General features: G+C 29.5%; 1 protein-coding gene across 5 annotated transcripts in view; it reads right to left on the bottom strand.

Annotated features, from left to right (window-relative positions):
• Positions 1 to 19,775, bottom strand: part of LOC129983687 (cyclin-dependent kinase 14-like) — a 162,622-nt gene that overhangs the window by 18,089 nt on the left and 124,758 nt on the right. For all 5 annotated transcript variants that reach the window (XM_056093272.1, XM_056093275.1, XM_056093271.1 and 2 more), the window contains exons 7-11: positions 11,588 to 11,667; positions 8,993 to 9,087; positions 6,618 to 6,680; positions 2,508 to 2,569; positions 2,360 to 2,421 (exon numbers count right to left, since the gene is read on the bottom strand). In XM_056093272.1, coding sequence (XP_055949247.1) covers positions 2,360 to 2,421; positions 2,508 to 2,569; positions 6,618 to 6,680; positions 8,993 to 9,087; positions 11,588 to 11,667 — 362 coding nt within the window. The remainder of the gene's footprint in view (positions 1 to 2,359; positions 2,422 to 2,507; positions 2,570 to 6,617; positions 6,681 to 8,992; positions 9,088 to 11,587; positions 11,668 to 19,775) is intronic.

Genomic DNA, 19,775 nt, shown 5'->3' with positions numbered 1-19,775 from the left:
CAATTGTGTGAAAGTACAGACAGACAGACGGTCAATTATTTGATGGATTTGGTTCAAATTCATATGGATCTATACTTCGGATTCTTAAAATGTATATAAAATTCATCTTCCGAGTACGTTTTGAAATTATTGTTCCCACTCGCACAGACAGACAGATTTACTGTGAATAGACTTCATTCAAAACTCAAGAGAAATGTAGAAATTAGATATTCAGATCACATACTAAATTTAATTCGTTTATTCTAAAGTTTGTGTTCACCGACAAAGATACATAATCCCCCCCCCCCAAAAAAAAAAAAATTCCAAATTCAGGGAAGTATAAACATGGCGATTCATCAAAATCTCAAGTTCAAATTTTTGAACAATTGCAATACTTTCTCTTCCCGATACTTAGCATATGAGAAAGTTAAAAAAAGGTACAGTTCTAAAAACCATCTTAAGAACAAAAACAAAGACGCATTTGCAGAGCGCTAGTTAAATGCTTTATTTGGCGCATATCTTTTTTTTTTATGCCCATTTCCGAAACCCTCCTCTTTTTTGCGCATACCGTGATTAATAACAATCTCTTACAGTAGGTGTACTTTTGGCATAGCACACTTCACTGTATGAAAAAAAGCACCATTCAGATACACGTGCAACATGCGGGAAAAATCATTCCAAGTTTTTGTGTTTCCGATTAAGCTTTGTAATTTCAGTAAAAGTGGATTTTTTTGTCCCTTATTCACGGTCTGTTTAATTAATGCGCTTGTTCAAAGAAACGGGAAAGTTTTTATATCTTAGACATCAAAGAAATCTGCATATTTTTCGAAATGCATACGTCGATTTTCAACTTGAGGACAGTATTTGTTTTAAATGATATTTGCATTATGCCCCCACATGCTTCTGTTTGTTTGCAAATCCTTGAATAAAGGTTTCTAAAAAAAGTTTTTGACTGCGGCATTGAGGCGGAAAATGTCTGGTTTCCGTGTTAGAAAAACTGATGTAGCGTGAAATACAAAAGGATTTTCTACTCTGAAAGAAAAAAAAATCTCTCACTATGTATTCGAAACTGATCGAGGCTTGTTATGTTTTTTAGTATAAAAACATTAATTTTAACTTTTTAATTACGAAACGTTGTTTTCCCCCCTTTGAGACTATTAGTTTTTTTGTTAGTGACAAAAATGTGCAGTAAAAAATACAACAGATGCAATTTAAATTCTTACATGTATTCAAAAGGAAATATTTTAATGTTACTGAATTCAGTTTTAATAATGTCTGAAGAATTTAGAATTTCACTAGTAATTAAAAACTTAACATAAATTAAGAAAAATTATAACTAAAAATATAATCAAATATTATTTAAATTATTAATTATATTAAAAATACTAAATTATAATTAAATTAATATTATTAAAATTTATTACAATTATATGTATTAAATTAGTTAATACACTTTCTATAGATTTTCAATAATGCTTTGAAAATTTTATAATTCAGTTTGAAAATCGAATCAATTTTAATAAAGACAAATAACTATAATTTAGCTAATAATCAATCTAGTTTTAAAAATACAATTGAAAAAAAGAATTCTGATAGAAATCCAAAAATTGACATCACTTAAGAAAAATAATTACAATAGAACCAATAATAATTCTAACTGTAGAATGTAAATTATAAGAAAAACTCGTTAACTTTTGATCTGGATTAAGAATATTTGCAAATAAAATAGTACTTTCAGAATGCTAAACAAGCTGATTTTTTTTAATTTCATAGATTTTTTGAAGATTATTTTTATATCTGTTTTTCTGCAGCATTACAACCCAGCAAAAAATGTGTAAAATATATAAGAAATGAAGATTTTTTTAGTTAAATTAAACTATTCAAAAGAAATAAAACAGTTAAATGTACAATCGAAAACTATGCATCTTTGTTCCCCATTTCCTTGACGAGTGGGTAGAATTAATTCTTAAGATTTAACTTTCCTCTAAAAAGTTTTTTGAAAAATATATACAATAGAGCTTTTGTTATCCAATTTCGAATTATACAGATCGCTTTAAACAAAAAAGCCCTCTTCCAGACGAGTAGCGATAAGTGAGCGATAACTGACTTTCTCAAACATGGTTACGTATTTAATTAGTTTAATACAATGTATAAATGTACATAATGAAAAATTATTATTCTTGTAACGAAATTAAGATATGATAAGGAAATTAAAATTTCTTCCTACCACTTAATAATTTATTTTTTAAATTTCGGAACATACATATAGAAATTCTTAAAATAAAATCACTAAAAATAATAAAGTAAACTTAATAAAATAAAATCTGTAAAAATAATAGAGTAAATTTAATAAAATGAAATCTCTAAAACTGAAACTCACCAAAATCTGCTAATTTAAGCTCCCCAACTTCGCTGATCAATAGATTTTGTGGTTTCAAATCTCTGCAAACAGAGGTGAAAATAAGAGAAAACGAATTTATCGTTTGTTTTATGTCAAATGTAGAAAAAAAAAACGAGCAAGAATTTACCTGTGTAAAACTCGTCGCTGATGACAAAATGCCAAACCTCGTAGTAGTTGAAACATGAAAAGCTGTAATGAAATGAAATACATAAATGGTTTTTAGCTATTTTTATCGAAAAATGAAATAAACTATATTATATATATGTATATTCATAGCAACGAAATAAGGAAACAGCAGTAAGAATTACAATCATGATATAGAATGTTTAGTTTAGTTATATTAACGTCCCGTTTTTTAAAAGCAACACTAGGGCAGGTTGGGGACGGGCCTCGTAATTTTTAACCGCGGTCAGATGACGAGGACGACACCTGAGCTGGCACTCCCCTCACCACATCACGCCACACCAGCGGGAGGACGTTTTAACGTGCACCAGACCCGTTTACACGACAGTTCTTCGGTGGAATCGGGTCTCGCACCTGAAACTCACCGGTTCCGAAGCCGAGACCTTACCACCTGGCCACCGCGGTCCTCATGATATAGAATAGAACTACTCAAAACGGATATTATATGTATAAGTCTTACCTAAGAAGACACATTGATAATATGTTTTCATTTAAATATCTCAGGAAAATTATAAATAATTTATTGATATGTGGTTTAAAAATAAGTTTTATTCTTTAATTGAAATAAGCACTCTTAAATATGATTTTTTATTTTATTTTCGTCAGTTTGGATTTTATATAACTGAAATAGATACGACATCATTATTTTATGGTAAAATTGACAAAATATATTTATATACAATACTTAAAAAAGATAAAAATTCGTAAAACAATAGATAATAATTTATAATTAAATTACGGTGCCTTTTAACATTTATGGCTTTTAGTAAACCAGAAATAAAGATTAAAAATAATTTACCGTTTTTAAGTTTAGATTATAATTTTTTAGTGATGGCATGGTCATTTTCTTACTTATTGTATTAAGCATTAATTGTAATTTTTACTATATTATAGAGACTCTTATCAAAGTTTTTGTAACAATACAGAGCACACGAAAAACAACATGAAAAGAAATAAATAAGAACTCACATTGCTGCAACAAGATTTTTCTACTGTTGTCTTTGACGTATCATGTAAAATGAAAATTAATGATCCAACCATTCTATTAAGTATTAATGATTATAAACGATATATATCTTAATTTTTGTAATGATACTAAGTAATATTCTTTGTAAAAATATATAAATTAAAAAATAAATCTAATTTTTTAGAACGATTTCTTGAAAATTAAGTTAAATTACAATAAAAATCATAGAAAAGAAAGAAGAAAAAAATCTGCTCAGATTGAAAAGTTATTATTCCTTTTAAAAATAAACAATATATTTTCGAAAACTTTTGATTTCTTCAAAAAAAATTTCTTATTGCCGTTTTCTTATTTTTTAAATGTATTAAATAAAATTAATAATCCCTAATAAATCATATTGTGTAGCTTTACACTGAATCTAAATTTGAAATATTGCTTTTATGACAAAAAATTTCAAAATCAGATTTTCCATTTCACTAAAAATAAAACATACCTATATTCCTTAAATTAAAAAAAAAAAAATGTTGCATTCAAAAATGTTGAATGCATTCAATAAAATTCTATTTTATTGAATGCATCAATAAAATAGAATTCTCTTTCGTATTGGGTGATTTTACGCTTCATAAAGAACGTCAAAAATTCAATTTATTGAAAAATTGTTTCTTATTCATATATCTTAATTAAAAATGAGGACTTTTTTTCTAAATATTTTAAATAAAAACAGCGATCGAAAGATTTCGGTCATTAATATTCTGCTTGAGCAAAATCAAAATCTTTTACCTAAAAACCAATTTAGAATTCCTTTCACATCTGGCATAAAAAGCAAATACACACGCTAACGGAATGCGGCAATAAAATTATGACGATTTCACGCTTGCTTGGCGATTTTACTTTGAACATGTTACGCCAATTTGCTTATCTAATCTTCGTCGCACGAGCAGATTGTAAGCTATTTTGTCGTTTTATTGATTAACTGCGCCAACGTGAGAATGAGGTCGAGGTAACATAACATGCGGAGTTTGACTGCTTTAAGGTCATTGGTCATTTTATTTAATGACATTTTTAAGCCTAATTTTCCTTGTAAGGTCATGTTTTTTTAAGTTAAGAAGTGCGATTGCGAGTTGTTAATTAATAGATTTGAAAAATGATCAGTTTTTAACTTCGATTGTAAAGATATATGTAAAAATGTCAGTTAATGATTTCTGTTATTTAATGACATTAAAAAAAGGATATTAATTGGACACAGACAGTGTAGTAGAACTTGTTTTAAAAAAATTGTTAGTGAAAAAATAATTCTATAATCGCCTTTTTTTAAAATTGTTGAGTCATTAGCAATTCTTAGTTGCTCAATGGATAACTGATAATGCAACAACTAATTTTAGAAGTGATTGCAAAAGTAAACTCCAGATGGCAGTAATGGTTGGTTCCCACCAATATCGAATAAGAAGCTACTACACGTGCAATCAATTATACTCAAATATAAATTCTAATTTATTCTTTAAAGAAATACTACATTTTGTTTGGTTTAAAGTAATTAATAAAATTTTCAAATTATTTGTAGATTTGCATAATCAAACCATTTAATTAATAGAAAATAATGAAAATTTTAACTTCTGAAAAGAATTTTTAGGATTTTTTTAACTGAGTTTGTTAACAAAGCGTTTTTTTAAAATTATTATTTAAAAAGAAAATGTCTTATAAATGAAAATTGTTAGGGGAAATTGTAAAATTGACTCTATATTAAAACCATGGTAGATGTAGAAAAATACCAGCAATGATTTCAATATGTAATAAAAAAAATTAAACTAATTTTTTTATGAAATAACATTAATAATGTTTCGAATAAATATTTTTTAATTTTTTCCTGCAAATTATTTATTATATAATAGAAATTACATTACATGAAGAGTATTATATTTTTTTGATGGCTTTTTGTAATACAGTGTTTAAAATATTAAACGCAACAGATTTTATACATATGTATCTGGATGCATCTAAGCGTTATTACAATTTTTGAAAGTAATTCTATAATATGCAGAATATTTGTTCTATTTAAAAAATTGCTGTCAAATAACTGAATAACTGGTCATTAAAACATTTTTTTAAAAATAGTTTTGACTTGAATAAAGAAAATTTTTTAATTAATAGTTGATAATTTAATAAAATTCAGAACAAGAAAATTAACAAGAACAAGAAATTCAAGAAAATTCGTAAGCCATCTTTCAACATTCCTTGTACATATTTATATAGTTTTATACAACATTTACTGAAAAAAAAATCAAGTACTGAGGGATTAAAAATAATAAAATAATATTAAAATCGCATTCTAATAGAAATATACAACATAACAATAAGAATAAACTGAAGGAAATAGATCGCTGTATTGTGCAATGTTGCATAAGGAATAAAGATCATTGCATGCCATCAATTCTTTGATATTTGTAACCGATTGCAATATTGTAACCGATCAATGATCATTGCATTAGGAATAAAGATCATTGCATGCCATCAATTCTTTGATATTTGTAATCGATCAATGATCATTGCATAAAGAATAAAGATCATTGCATGCCATCAATCTTTTGACATTATTTACATGAGTCTCATTTGGTTAGACGAGGCAATGCATTAAACGTAGAACAAATATATAAATTTTAGGGTTACCAATAGAGTGACTATTGACGCTACTTAATTCATAAAAATGAACTCGTCTCGTATCCCATGATGCTCACTTCTCAACCGTCTTCTCCAGTAAGATGGGAAGTATATTATTTTTCGTTATTAAATTACAATTTATACAGGCATAATGAAATTCATCCAGTATCGCGTTGAAAGGGTATAATATCCAGATCATAATGTACTATTGTGTTTATTATAAAAATAAAAACTTTAGCCTAAGGTTTTAAATTTTAGCAACACATATCTGATGGAATATTCAGTGTTGCAGAACATATATCTTTTTAAAATTTAGAGCTACAATTTTTTTTATCTCAGGAAATTGAGTACATGGTTTTATGCGTGATTAAGCCGTTCTGACTGAATTAATAAGAGCAAGGCTTCTTAATTTCAAGGCTGCTTAGTAGAGATTACCTTTATGTTTTTTGGATGTAAGCCACCCGGATGTCTTTCCAGGTACTGACTGAGATCTGTATGCTGTAATATTAAAAGAAAAACATGTTATTGGAATTTTTAATGTTTTCTGTTCGCATAAAGAGCATACATCAATAATAAGAATAAATATTATAGATCTAAAAACACAAAATTAATATGAATCACATTCACTAATATTTCAGAATTTACGAATAAAACGAATAAAAATATGGTTTCGTAAACGAAAAAAACTGAGAAGATTTCACTAACGTATTCGTCGAAACAATTTTATACCCTTTAAATTTGAAAATACTAGAAATTTCGATGCATTATTTATGGAATATTTATTCTTTTTTTAACGTTACAATAGACTTTAAAAACAGCTAAAAATGTCTTTGCGAATATTTTTATTTTGCAATTTGGAAATTCGATAACTTTCAATCTTTAAAAATTAAAAGTTACATTATAAATGAAACCAGATATATTTATAATTGAAACTAGTATTATGTATGATGTATTATGATGCACTAAATATGAATAGAAAATCCAAATCTAATTCATAATAATCTTGTGTTTAAATGAAAAAATAAAGGAGAAATAAAAAAATAATATTTCAACTAAACGAAATATTTTGCTAGTTAATCTTGAATTCATGCAAACATAAGTAAAAATAAAATTTAATAAATGTAAGTACTTATGTTATATAAACAGTCTAAATTATAAAGGCGCACAAAGAGAAAGGCTATCTAAACTCCAAAATCTAATACAAAATATTAAATTAAATAACAAAATTTTTTAACCAACAAAATTATTTTTAATAAACAAAATTACAATTTTTAGATAACTAATTCGGTTACATTTTAACTTATGCATACTGAAAATGTCAAATTTTGGATGAATTTCTAAAGGATTTGAAGAGCAGCCTCATTTTGCTTCTTTAACAAGTGATGTTGTGCGGAAGTTTAGAGAATGGAATACCAGTTCAAGTATAGTCATGGCTATCTAGTCAACGTTCAAAATTAAATTTCGTCTAACCAACAGGTGCGATGCCAAACGTACTCGTATATCCTAATAAAGCAAATGCCTTAATAATATGCATATATCCTAATAAAGCATATACCCTAATATGCATATATCCTAATAAAGCATACAACCTAATAATATGTATATATCCTAATAAAGCATACAACCTAATAATATGCATATATCCTAATAAAGCATATACAGTACACTCCCGATTATCAGCGGAATTGGGTGGCGCGGCCGCCGCGAATAACAAAAATCGCGGATAATCCGAAAAAAGCTAAAAACGGGTATAGCAAAAGAGAAAACAGTCATTCCAATTTTGAAAAATCGTTTTATGTACAATAAAACGTAAAATAAACAGCAGGAAATGTTTAACTAACGCTTAATATTTTAGTATATCACTCAAAACTAACTTAAAATGCATTTTGTTAATGAAAACAGAAAAGTGCTTTGTACTTACGAGAGGCGTCAAGGATGCACAGAAAAATTAATACATATGTACTGTTTTAATACTGTAATGTATTATGTAATTACAAAAGCATAACTGTAAAACTGCACCTTTTTGAAGAAATCAGTCATTTGTGTTTGCTTCTTACTTTGGAAGCATTTTCTCTTTGCTTGGAAGCAAAAAAAAAAAAAAAAAAAAAAAAAAACTTAGTGCGGCAGGAGCGGATAATCCGCCCGCGGATAATCGGGAGTCTACTGTACCATAATAATATCCATATATCTTAATAATACCTAATAATATTGGGATACAGTTAACATCATTCTGATGATGGATCCTACTTCTATGGGAGGGGTTGGACCATAGCCGGTGATGGTCTGAAATGTAATTAATATAAAAATGATAATTGATTTAAACTTCCAATGCTTAGGCAGGACGGGACTAATTTGCCCTTGATTTTTCGCCATGAGACCACATGAAGGGTACGTTTCATCCAGTTTCAAGCAGACAGTCTATCGTTGAAGGAATATCTCGAATTCTTACGTATCTAAGATGTTAATCAGACTTCGATTAATAAAACTTCTTCTGTGGGAGGAATTGCATCTCGGCCGGTGCTGGGCTTCAAGGTTACCATTTACTTGCTCTGTACATATACATGACAACTATAATTGAAAGTCAACTCCATTTTCCTAGGCATGGCGGGGTTAACTCGTTTTTAATTTCCTACCTTACCTACACGAGGGTCGTGTTTAATTCTGGTTCATACAGATGGTCTACCACTGATCGAACATAAAGAAGCCTTTCGTATCCAAGATTTTAATCTACCCAAAAAGCATCCAAATTAAATTTGAAGTATTATTTAATTAATTACACAGAGTAGGTAAAGCAAACATTGCATACTCACAACGTATTCAAAGACAAAAGTGAGTGTTTCTCTGGTATGGATGATATCATGAAGGGTGACGATATTTGCGTGTTTCAAGCCTCGGAGAAGGGAAGCTAGAGAGAGGAAAACATAATTTAAAAAAATGAAATCGGACTAGTTACAGATATTAAATGTTTCAATCTTAAGAATTTTATGAAATATATACTTTGATGTTCAATAACTGGGAAAAAATGTATTTAAAAAAACTGACAAAATATTAAAATGCATAGGGATGAAGAAAGTTCTATTTAAAAATTAAGCTCTTCAGTTTAAATATCTACACATTTATTAATACTGGTCCGTTTTATTTTATTTTTTAAAATCACTCCTTCAGATCACTCTTGCCAACTCACGCCACTTCAAGAGGAGTGGAGTGGAGTCGTGAGATTCAGTGAAGGTGCATATTTAATGGCCCCCTTCGCACCGCGCAGCTGTCTGGTGCTGTACCGTGCCACTAGATAAGTGTGAATTGATTTGTAGTATTTGCGAAATAATGCTCTAAAAATCGGACTAATTTAAATTTCTACAGCTTATCCTTTTTAGATCATTGTAGAGTTTTTCTTTTATAAATGTATATAAAAATCGTTACAATATCGAAAAAAACCCCATATATTATATATATTTTAGTAACTTCAAAAAGTTCTAATGAACGTTTAATTAATTCAAAAACAAGGAAGATATAATAAATTTCGAGTGCTAAAGGCATTGGTATAATTAATTATCGTAATGAGCGTGCACTTTTAGCAAGAGAGATCCCTTTCCAAGATTTAATAAATTTATTTTTTAAAAATTATGTATGGATGTTGATAATAAACGTACCGGCATTTTAATGATGCATTGGAACTGCTATTGGAAAACGGCTATTTGTTCACTTGAAGTCATTTTAATGTTAATCTATGTAATTATGCTTTAATAACTACTCCCTTAATTTGTGTAATTTTAAATGAAACAAAATATCTTTTGTAAAAGATAATTACAATTTTGTGAAACAATTGAATACATAAAAGAATAAACCTAATACTTCTAAGCCGTACCATCCATAGGTCGCATTCTCGTACCTCTGGCATATATCGTTATTGATCAGTTTGGGACTGATGTCAATGAAAAAAAAAAGATATGGAGTGAATTATTTTTTTTTAAATTTTATGCGTTGCATTGTTTTAGAGGAGTGTTTAAAATTATAGTAAATAAAATTTAAAAGATTAAGATTGTTTTTACAACATACGAATTCGATAAACGTAATCAGCATAATAGTTACCGCTTAACACATTAACTATTTTCATTAATTGATAGTTTCACATTAACTATTCTGTTTAAAGGACTGCCACTTAGAAGATAGAGAAAAATAATCATTGCTTTTTCGATTGTTATCTCACAAAATATTAAGTACAGAGTAGAGAGGGAAAAGGAAGAATCAAACTTTGAATAAAGAATAACGAGTTCATTGGATTCAATTAATTTAATTTAATAAAAAATTACATGCTACTCAGAATCATCATTGGCTCATAATAAAAAGTAAATTTTACTCTTTGACTAGCAAAATTAATATCTACCATTGTTATAAAATTAAGAATAATTCAAATACAAATTTTGAATAAAGAATAACGAGAAATAACGTTCATTGGATTCAGTTTTTTAGTTCTTAATTTAATTAAAAATTGCATGCTACTCAGAATCATCATTGGCTCATGATGAAAAGTAAAGTACTCTTTGATTGGCAAAATTAATATCTACCGCTGTTAAAAAAAGTTAAGAGTAATTCAAATACAAACTTGAAGCACCTTCAAGAATTTCTTATCTAACAGAAAAAAAAAGTGTGAAGAAACAATCATTTCACACTATTTACTTTTTAATGATAGTCAGACATATGGTCAAAACAATTTTCAATAAAGTAATATATTTCTAAACACATAAGTTTTAAAAAGGGAGAAATGCTTTTAAACTCCTTTTCACAAATTTTGTCTAAACCCATGTATATATACAAGTTCACAAAACTTTCAACTACATACAAACATAGTGAATATTTATATTTACTCATTCTTAAAAGAGGTAGTTTATTTTCGTCTCGACAGAATATATATTTTTAATTTCAATTTTTAATTATTATTTTCGCCATCTCTGCGCCCTACAGTTTGATGACCGAAGGAATAAGCATTTATTTTAAACTGTTACCATGTTAGATTCAACTCATTAAAATTTTTTTAAATGATTGGACGTCGTTCACACTAACTTTTTCACTGCCATCATCTTATTAAATAAAATTATCAGCCTGGCTGCGAAATTAAGTGCAGACTCTAAAGTACCCCACTTTATAACTGTCACAAAAGAATTTCTTCTCTAGTTTCTTCTAACTTATGTTTCACCAGTCAAAGGGTGTCTGAAGGCAATTGATAAGGCCCTTCGTCATTTTCGTCACGACACGGAAATCGGTCTCGACGACCATTCTAAATGACCTGTCACCAGAATACTTCTTCGGCGGAAACTTTGGACGACGATGTCCTGGAAGACTTCTTTGGGGCCCTAGGAAAGGGGGTGGGGGAAGGGTTGGAATTGAAAGGTGAACTCATCGATTACCTTCTCGGATGGCCGTGAAAGGAGCGCCCTCTTCTGGCTGAAGGCGGATTTCTTTGAGAGCCACAACTTTGTTATTCAATCTGGGAGAAGAAAAAGAAAGGTAATGGCATGAGGTAATTTTGAAACAATGTATAGAAGATGAAACTTTAAAGTGAATGAAAAATGCAAGTGAAAACGTTAAGGCTTTTATATAAAATGGATTTTATATCGAATTATAGAATATGTAAATGTTAAAGAGTTTTGAGGGTTTTTTTCGATGCTCCTGTTCTAAAAAGTGTTCTGAATACAATTAAAAGTTACAAAATGAACTACACATTGTACACATGGGATCTTTGAATAAGATCTTATAATTTGCTACTTAATTTATGTTTATTTTTTTTTTAAATTTTAACTATCCCAATGCAATATTTCATCAATTGCGGCATGAAACAGCAAAATTATAAGCAATTAACATTAAAAAAAAATACAACCTAAATGCATATATAGATCTAAAAAATTGAAAAAGCAACACTATTTTACTTTATTTTTTTATTTAGGGCGGTTTTTAAGTAAATGATATGCTTGCAATAATAATGACCTGGTGACGTTCAACTTTTTACTTGTTTACTCACTTTTTACTTCACAACATTACTCTCAGGAATTTTTCATTACATATATTTGCACCTACAAATTAATTACCACTGGTAATTCAAATGGTTTATTATAAAAATATTAAACAGCCATGGTGTTTTTGCAATGTTTCAAATGACTGTAACAATCACTAGTCAGAACGAGCGAATGAACACACACACACACACACACACACACACACACACACACACACACACACACACACACACACACACACACACACACACACACACACACACACACACACACACACACACACTACTAACACCTTTCAACAAATTGTTAAACCACAGTTCATTTCAAAGATGCGATCAACTTTATATACGATTTCTAATTAAGGATATCAAGTAAGAAAGAAATTACATGCAACAGTTTTTCAGTAATTTAATTGCATTTCGGAAACCATTCTATTTTATTAAATATGAGGTCAAATGACTGCAAACAGAACGAAAGAATTTTTCATGCATTTGTCAATGATCATCCTCTTTTTCAGTTTTTTTTTATTGCGACATACATTAGAGAAAACTTGGATATAAACATTAAGCTAACTAGTTGAAGGTTTCCTTTTCATGTAACTCGAGTGTAGAGGGCTTTTTATAATTCAACTAAAAAAGAAGACAATTTCCTTCTGTGCACTTTTACCACCTCAGCTAATTACACAATTCATTCATCATTGAAAGTTCCTTTATCTATGCTATTCAATACATTACATATTTCGCCAATGAAATAAGATATTAATAAAAAAAGAGAGGTTGAAATGTGATTTAATTTTAATCTGTACAACTAATGAAGAAGAATGTGGGTTTTGTTACTTTACAGTCCAGACAGCTTGACTCAAAACTAGCAGATTTGATACAAATACATTTTGGAAAGAAGGTCACCTCAGCCAGACTTCTGAATTTTCAATTAGAATTTTAATTAAAGTAGAAGGTCACCTCAACACGAATGTTTTTAAATTTTTCAATAAGAATTTTATTTAATGAAAATAATTTTAATTAAAGAAAAATTGGGGATATTAATTTAGTTGTCCTGACAAGATCTATTGAAATCAGAAAATTTTCTAAACTATATCTAAACATATTTTAGCAGTTGCATGGCTGAGATGAAGAAACGTTTGAAATTTTAAAGCTTTGATTCATTTCAGCACGGGAGGTATAATTTATGTACAAAGATAAGGAAGTAAGAAAAACGTCAGTCTTCATCGCGACACAAGAGACTAAAATTTTCCCCTTCAATGGTTTTACAATGAAATTTTGATAGTGATATCTTTGTCACGTGTAGACTTAGAAAGGGAAATTTAGGTATCTTTCAAAGAATGTTGCAAAGCATTAAGGATATTTATCCCTTCACTCGGAGCATGAACCTGCTGAAAAAGAGGCAGTTTTACCGAACGCACGTTGAATTAATTAAATAAATCATATATATTGCATAGGTTTCAAAAATAAATTTCATTGTTGCAAAGTTGTTGTTTATTTCGTCAAATATTTAATGGCGTGATTTTTCCATTTTTCTATAAATATTTCCATTTTTTAACGTTAAAGAGAAATATTCTTTTTATGATCTTCGTAGTTTACTCGAAATATCGTAAGTTATCATACGAGAGAGCATTACCGTCAAAGATAATGTGCAATTATAAATAGATTGCTTGAAATCTTACGTTTTTAATAGTATTAAAATGATATGGAGTTCGATCACATTCAGCAGATTCAAGCATACAATAAAGACAATAGGTGAAATAACTCGGCTTTAAAATCACTCAAAATGTGGTATTCAAAAATATTTATTTTACGGAATTATGGACATCAAATTATGAAAAGGAAATTAGATTGAATTAAACGCCCTTAATATTCTTGGTGAATAAACTGCTCACCAACAGCTGATAGTTTTTAATATTATGAACTTCCGTATTCAGAGTCAATTATTATCTTCTTTTAGAAAAAGCGTAATTTTTTGGTAGGAAAACACTTAAGATATCTAAGAGTAAGATTAGATTTAAGATATATAAATATCTTCGATAAATATTCACAAAGCAAAATACGAAATTATTATTATTCATTTATTTTTCACACTGCAAAACCATTTTATTTGGGAACGTTATGCCTTTAATTGTACCATTTTTAGAATTTTCCATCTGGATCATTTGCCAATGCTTTCTTTGTCTGATAAACTCAATTTTCAGCTTCAAGAAGGTTCATTAACTCACAATAAGATTAAAGCATCTCTACCTCCCTATTTTCGTCAACTTTTACATCACACAAAATTTAGACATTAATAATGATGCATATAATAAAGTACTTTCGGCAACTTTTATATCTTCAAAATAAGGCCAAGTCATTTTCCTAAAATCTCACAGTCTAACTTATTTTGCTTCATATAACTTAAGAATTAAACTTTAAAAAATGTACATACTAATTTAATGCTTCAAAAAACTTCATTAATCTCTATTAATAATAAAAGTGAATGTGTCCTTGGGTGTTAACACCCTACAGGTTAGAAGGCGTTTTAGTTGACTTGCAACTAAAAAAAATTGTCACATAAATCCTTTGGAAGTTGAAAATGTGTACCATGGATCGGTTTTTTAAAATTTTAATCGACTAAAATTTAAACTGAATATTTGCGTTTTTTCGCGATAATTTCCAAAAATATATATGCTCAAATAAAAATGTTATGCCGCTATAATATTTGAAAAAAAAATTCTATCTGATGATATCAATTTATTAGTTGTGCGACGTTTTTCTCAATTTCGACAATTTCAACATTTTAGCAACGCTGTTGTCTTAAAATTCGAACCGTTTTAATTGTTTCATCCAATATTTAATCATGTGATTTTCTACCATTTCCGAGAGCTAAAGAAGAAGGACCATGCTTAATATCTGTGTACTTCACAGGATAAATAAAACGAAAAGTGAAGCTACAATATTCCGAAATTCAGAAAATGGATATTAATACCGGTTCTAGTAGCGCTATGATGTTTTGGGGCTTCCATCATTAAAAGAGTTTATGTTCACAGTAAAAGAGATAGTTAAATCAACCTGATATTAATGTCTAACAATTCGGCGGAATCATGGACATGAAGTTATACCTAAACAATTTATCTGAAATCAAATATAACCGATATTCTCAAAGAACCAGTTGATAGCCTGAAGTGACTAACAATAATATTAAAGCATTTTTACCTAGTTCCTTCCTCACGGTATTAAAGTCAGACAATTCGGTGGAATCATAGACATGAAGTTAAACAATTTATCTGAAATAAAATATAACCGATATTCTCAAAGAACCAGTTGATAGCCTAAAGTGACTAACAATAATATTAAAGCATTTTTACCTAGTTCCTTCCTCACGGTATTAAAGTCAGACAATTCGGTGGAATCATAGACATGAAGTTATACCTAAACAATTTATCTGAAATCAAATATAACCAATATTTTAAGCGAACTAGATGGCCACATTAAGTGACTACTTAATAAAATTAAAGCAATTTTATCTAGTTTCTTTTTTTACGGTATTATGGCCAGATAATTTGGCGGAATCATGGACATGAAACCTTAAGTAACCTGAAAGATTCAGTTAAAATCAAATATAACATATAATCTAAGCCAATTAGTTGGTCGCCTGAGGTCACTAATTAACAATAACTTTAAAGCAATTTTTTCTAGTTATTTCTGGGAAATTTCTACATCACACAAAGATATTAAAAATGGTGTACCATATAGTCGAAAGAAAACTAAAATACATGACATCACATCTTCAAAATAAAACCGATACTATTTTTAAAAAAAAAAAAAAATCGGAGCCTAACATTTTTTTATCACACGTACCTAAAGACCTCAACTTTTCAAAAAATACACACACAAAAGAAAATTTACGAACTCTTCTCAAGCGCATAAGAAACACGGCTCTCCACTCAACCGTAACACCCAGCTCCATATCGCCTACTTTACGACAACCATTCATAAATTTGGGCGGGAGTCACACTCAGGGAGATACCGTTAGAAACGTACGATCCACCGTAAAGCCTCGAAACGTGAGAATCTCCACGTTCTGCCTAAACGGGGTTATAAAGGAGGATGAACGTAACTTCTCACGTGCAACTGCTGTCACTAACGACTTCGATTTTCGACGTAATGAATGCAAAGATGTGGGCAGCTATTGGGCGGAATATCTTCCATTCCAGACAGTCGGCAAACACGCATTCGTTTAGTTGTCGTGTCCAAAATGGACGGTGATTTAGCGTCACGTTTCTTTCTTGGCAAGTTCTGGTACACACATTTTTTGTGTTTATGCCCCTGGGTTTTGTCAAAGTGGTTTGTAAATGTGACAGTCAGAATGTTAGAGGGGCTGTTTAACAAAGTAGAACGCTGTCCGGTTGATTTTTGAGGGAAAAAGGAGGTTTAAGGTTGCTCTGGTCAGAAATCAGGACATTTCTTTTTACCATGGTTTATTTCTTTTCTCTTCTCTTCTCCAAGTAAATTATTAAAATCGAGAGGATACATTTTTTACTTGATTTCTTATTGAATATTGGTTTCCAAATACAGCTGGATTAAATGAGATTCTTTGAGCTGGCGCAACGATTGTGAAATCAATAGGATTATGGATGACCAGTGCGAAAGGGAGATGATATTGACACAAAATAATTGTGCATTTAACACTCCTTAAAGCATTATTTGATAAAAAGGTAAAAACTATACCACTCTCCTATCAGAAGCAAACGATAATATGCTCTTTAAGTAACTTCAAATGACATCAATCTATTTGCATATATTAAATGACTGGATGGCATAAATGATATGCTAATCGACATAAATGATGACGACTGGATGCAGAAAAGTAACATACCTCTGTTGCCAACAGGTAACTGAATTGAGCAAATACACATTTGCTTACCCGTTTACGGAGATGATTTAACATGATTTATTTCTATGATATTTACAATGAACAGAATTTTTTTACTTTTTCGTATACGTAATATAGAGAAAATATAGTAATTTATACTTATAATAAAGCTGTGTGTGTGTGTGTGTGTTGGCGCTCTACAGACCAGGTCATTTGACATACAGCTATTAAATTTGGTACATGTATACCTTAGAGGATTTCTGTATTATATTAAATATTTATATCAAAAGGTAGAAAACTCCAAGACATGCGGCGCCAAAAATATCAATTTCCATTAAATAAATTTTGTTTAAGAGTATTTGCTATCTTTGTCGAAGCAAATAGAAAAAAAAAATGTAAAAATAAGGGTTATTGAATTAATGTAGAGATGACAACAAATCAACACGAATGATTATTCAGATTAAAAGGTAAATAAAGAAAAAAAAATGGCGTTCCTCAACATTTTCATTTTACAGATTTTAATTAGAACACTACACAGGATATTAAACGTTAAAAAAAAACTGTAGTTTCAAATGAATAAATCTGTATTTGAGTTGAAATTAAAATTCAAACAAGAAAAATTAATTAAAGAAAAGCTTGATCTTATTTAATAAATCATTAAATTTATTTCATCTTTTGAAAAAAGAAATATGTATCTACACGCATGATATAAATAAGGCGTATAAAAGTTAATCTGCTGTGAAATTAAAATTTCAGATTTCAAATCTTACGTTTCAGCTTCATTAATATATATTGGATGGAAATAGGAAAAAACAGAACATGAGTGAAGAATTTTTTAATGATTTTCTTTCTGCTAAATAGAATTTACCAAAGAGAAAAAAAAAATCATAAATTCAACTTGAAATGTATGTTTCAATTCTGGAGAATGATTCTATAAATACTGATAATTTGATATTGGCAGAGTAATCAATATCGACAATCAGAAATTTTGGTTGCAAATATATTTTATAGTAATTCTTTACCTTACATTTAATCACTGATTCATAAAGTTTTGCCTCTCAATTAGTTTTATCATCTTGAAATCTTGTTTTGGTCTTTCAATCACGTTAATAAGTGCTGTTAAAAAATTATACAGAACAACCCAAATCTATAAATATAAGGTATTTTTATTAAGGATATATTTGGGATTTTGACTTCAAGTATTACTTGTTTCATAAAGGTCTATTCAGTTATTTTTTTGTTGTTGCTGTCACATTAATATGATTATATTATGTATGATTATACTTAATTATTATTGTATGATTAACTGAAAAGTATATTCATACAATCGATAAATAACATACGAAACAAAATCATGGTAATGAAAAGCAAAAGGAAAGAAAAATCACAGCGATAATACGCTATACATGAAATGCTCTGCTTCGGGTTTTTCGATATCAGTAAGTCATAACAATTTCTGTTTCATTTTTACTTTCTCGTTTATGAAGTATAGAGAAAAAAACTAAATTTGAGATTTTGATGAGTCACGTTTCACGTTTCAAACCTCCCAGAAATGGAAAAACAATGTTAAAATTATGCCTGTCTGTATACATAACTCAAAATCGCTTTAAACTATATGGATGTATATACAGAATTCTCTCAAATTTTGAACGAAATCCATTCTGAAATAGCCTGTCTGTTGACAGTTTAATCTTAAGTTCACACAATCACTATAAGACGAAGTGATATAGACAGATAAAATTTGTTACACAGATGTAATATCAATAATGTAGATATGCATCAAATTTAAAACCAAATCCGTCGAGGCGTTGACCATCTGTCGGTCTTTACTTTCACAAATACGTAAACACTATAACTCTAAAGCACATTGACATAAATATATGAAATTTGTCATATGATTTTGTGACTACAGCTACAAGGCGAAGGATCTACACCCAGCATCTTAGCAAGGCAACAATCCCCGATCTAAACTGCCCAAGAAACCTTTCCTCTACAATAGCTAGGCTACGTACTGGACATTTCAAAGGCATGAAGATCTCACGAACCAATATGAAATCCTATCCCACCTGCAAGTACTGTCCCCATTCGCAACTAACTCCAGATCATGTTTTTGACTGACAGGCCATTATCGGTTCCCTCTTTCAGCTTGGAGCACCCCCAATCGAAATCCTCCATAGCCATCGGGCTCCAGAACTTGCAGATCTTGTCACCAAGGCTTTTGGAGGACTCTAATCTTTTGCACTAGCACTGTATGCATAGACACGATGACGACAACACTACAGCTACAATTTCGTGTCAAAAGGCATTTAAAATACATATTCGCTTGACAGATTCATCAAAATTCTAGACTCGCGTCAAATATCTATATTCAGTAATTATTCTTCGTCGATGCCAGGTAAAGCATTTACAGCCTTTCCAAGGTCTATTAATTTCTACGCGGGGAGGTATGACAACATTTTTTGACACAGTATGCGAGAAATGTTTGGGGGAAACAATATCCATTGGCTTGCCAGAATTTTTGCTGTTCTTTCTATAAATTAGCATCAAAAGTTACTGACATGAGAATATTTAGAGCTGCTGTAACCGAAAATGGGTTAATAGTTATAAGAAAGGAATGATTTTAAAAATTCTTTTAATTTTGAAGTGATACCAAATAAATGGATAAATTCCCTACAATATAAAATTAAAAATAAATAATCCCTTATTAATCAGCATTATGGTT

The sequence above is a fragment of the Argiope bruennichi genome, chromosome 9, assembly GCF_947563725.1.
Source record: "Argiope bruennichi chromosome 9, qqArgBrue1.1, whole genome shotgun sequence".
NCBI lineage: Eukaryota > Metazoa > Arthropoda > Arachnida > Araneae > Araneidae > Argiope > Argiope bruennichi.
The sequence above is the reverse complement of the archived record's forward strand: the minus strand, read 5'-3'. Positions and strand labels throughout refer to the sequence as shown.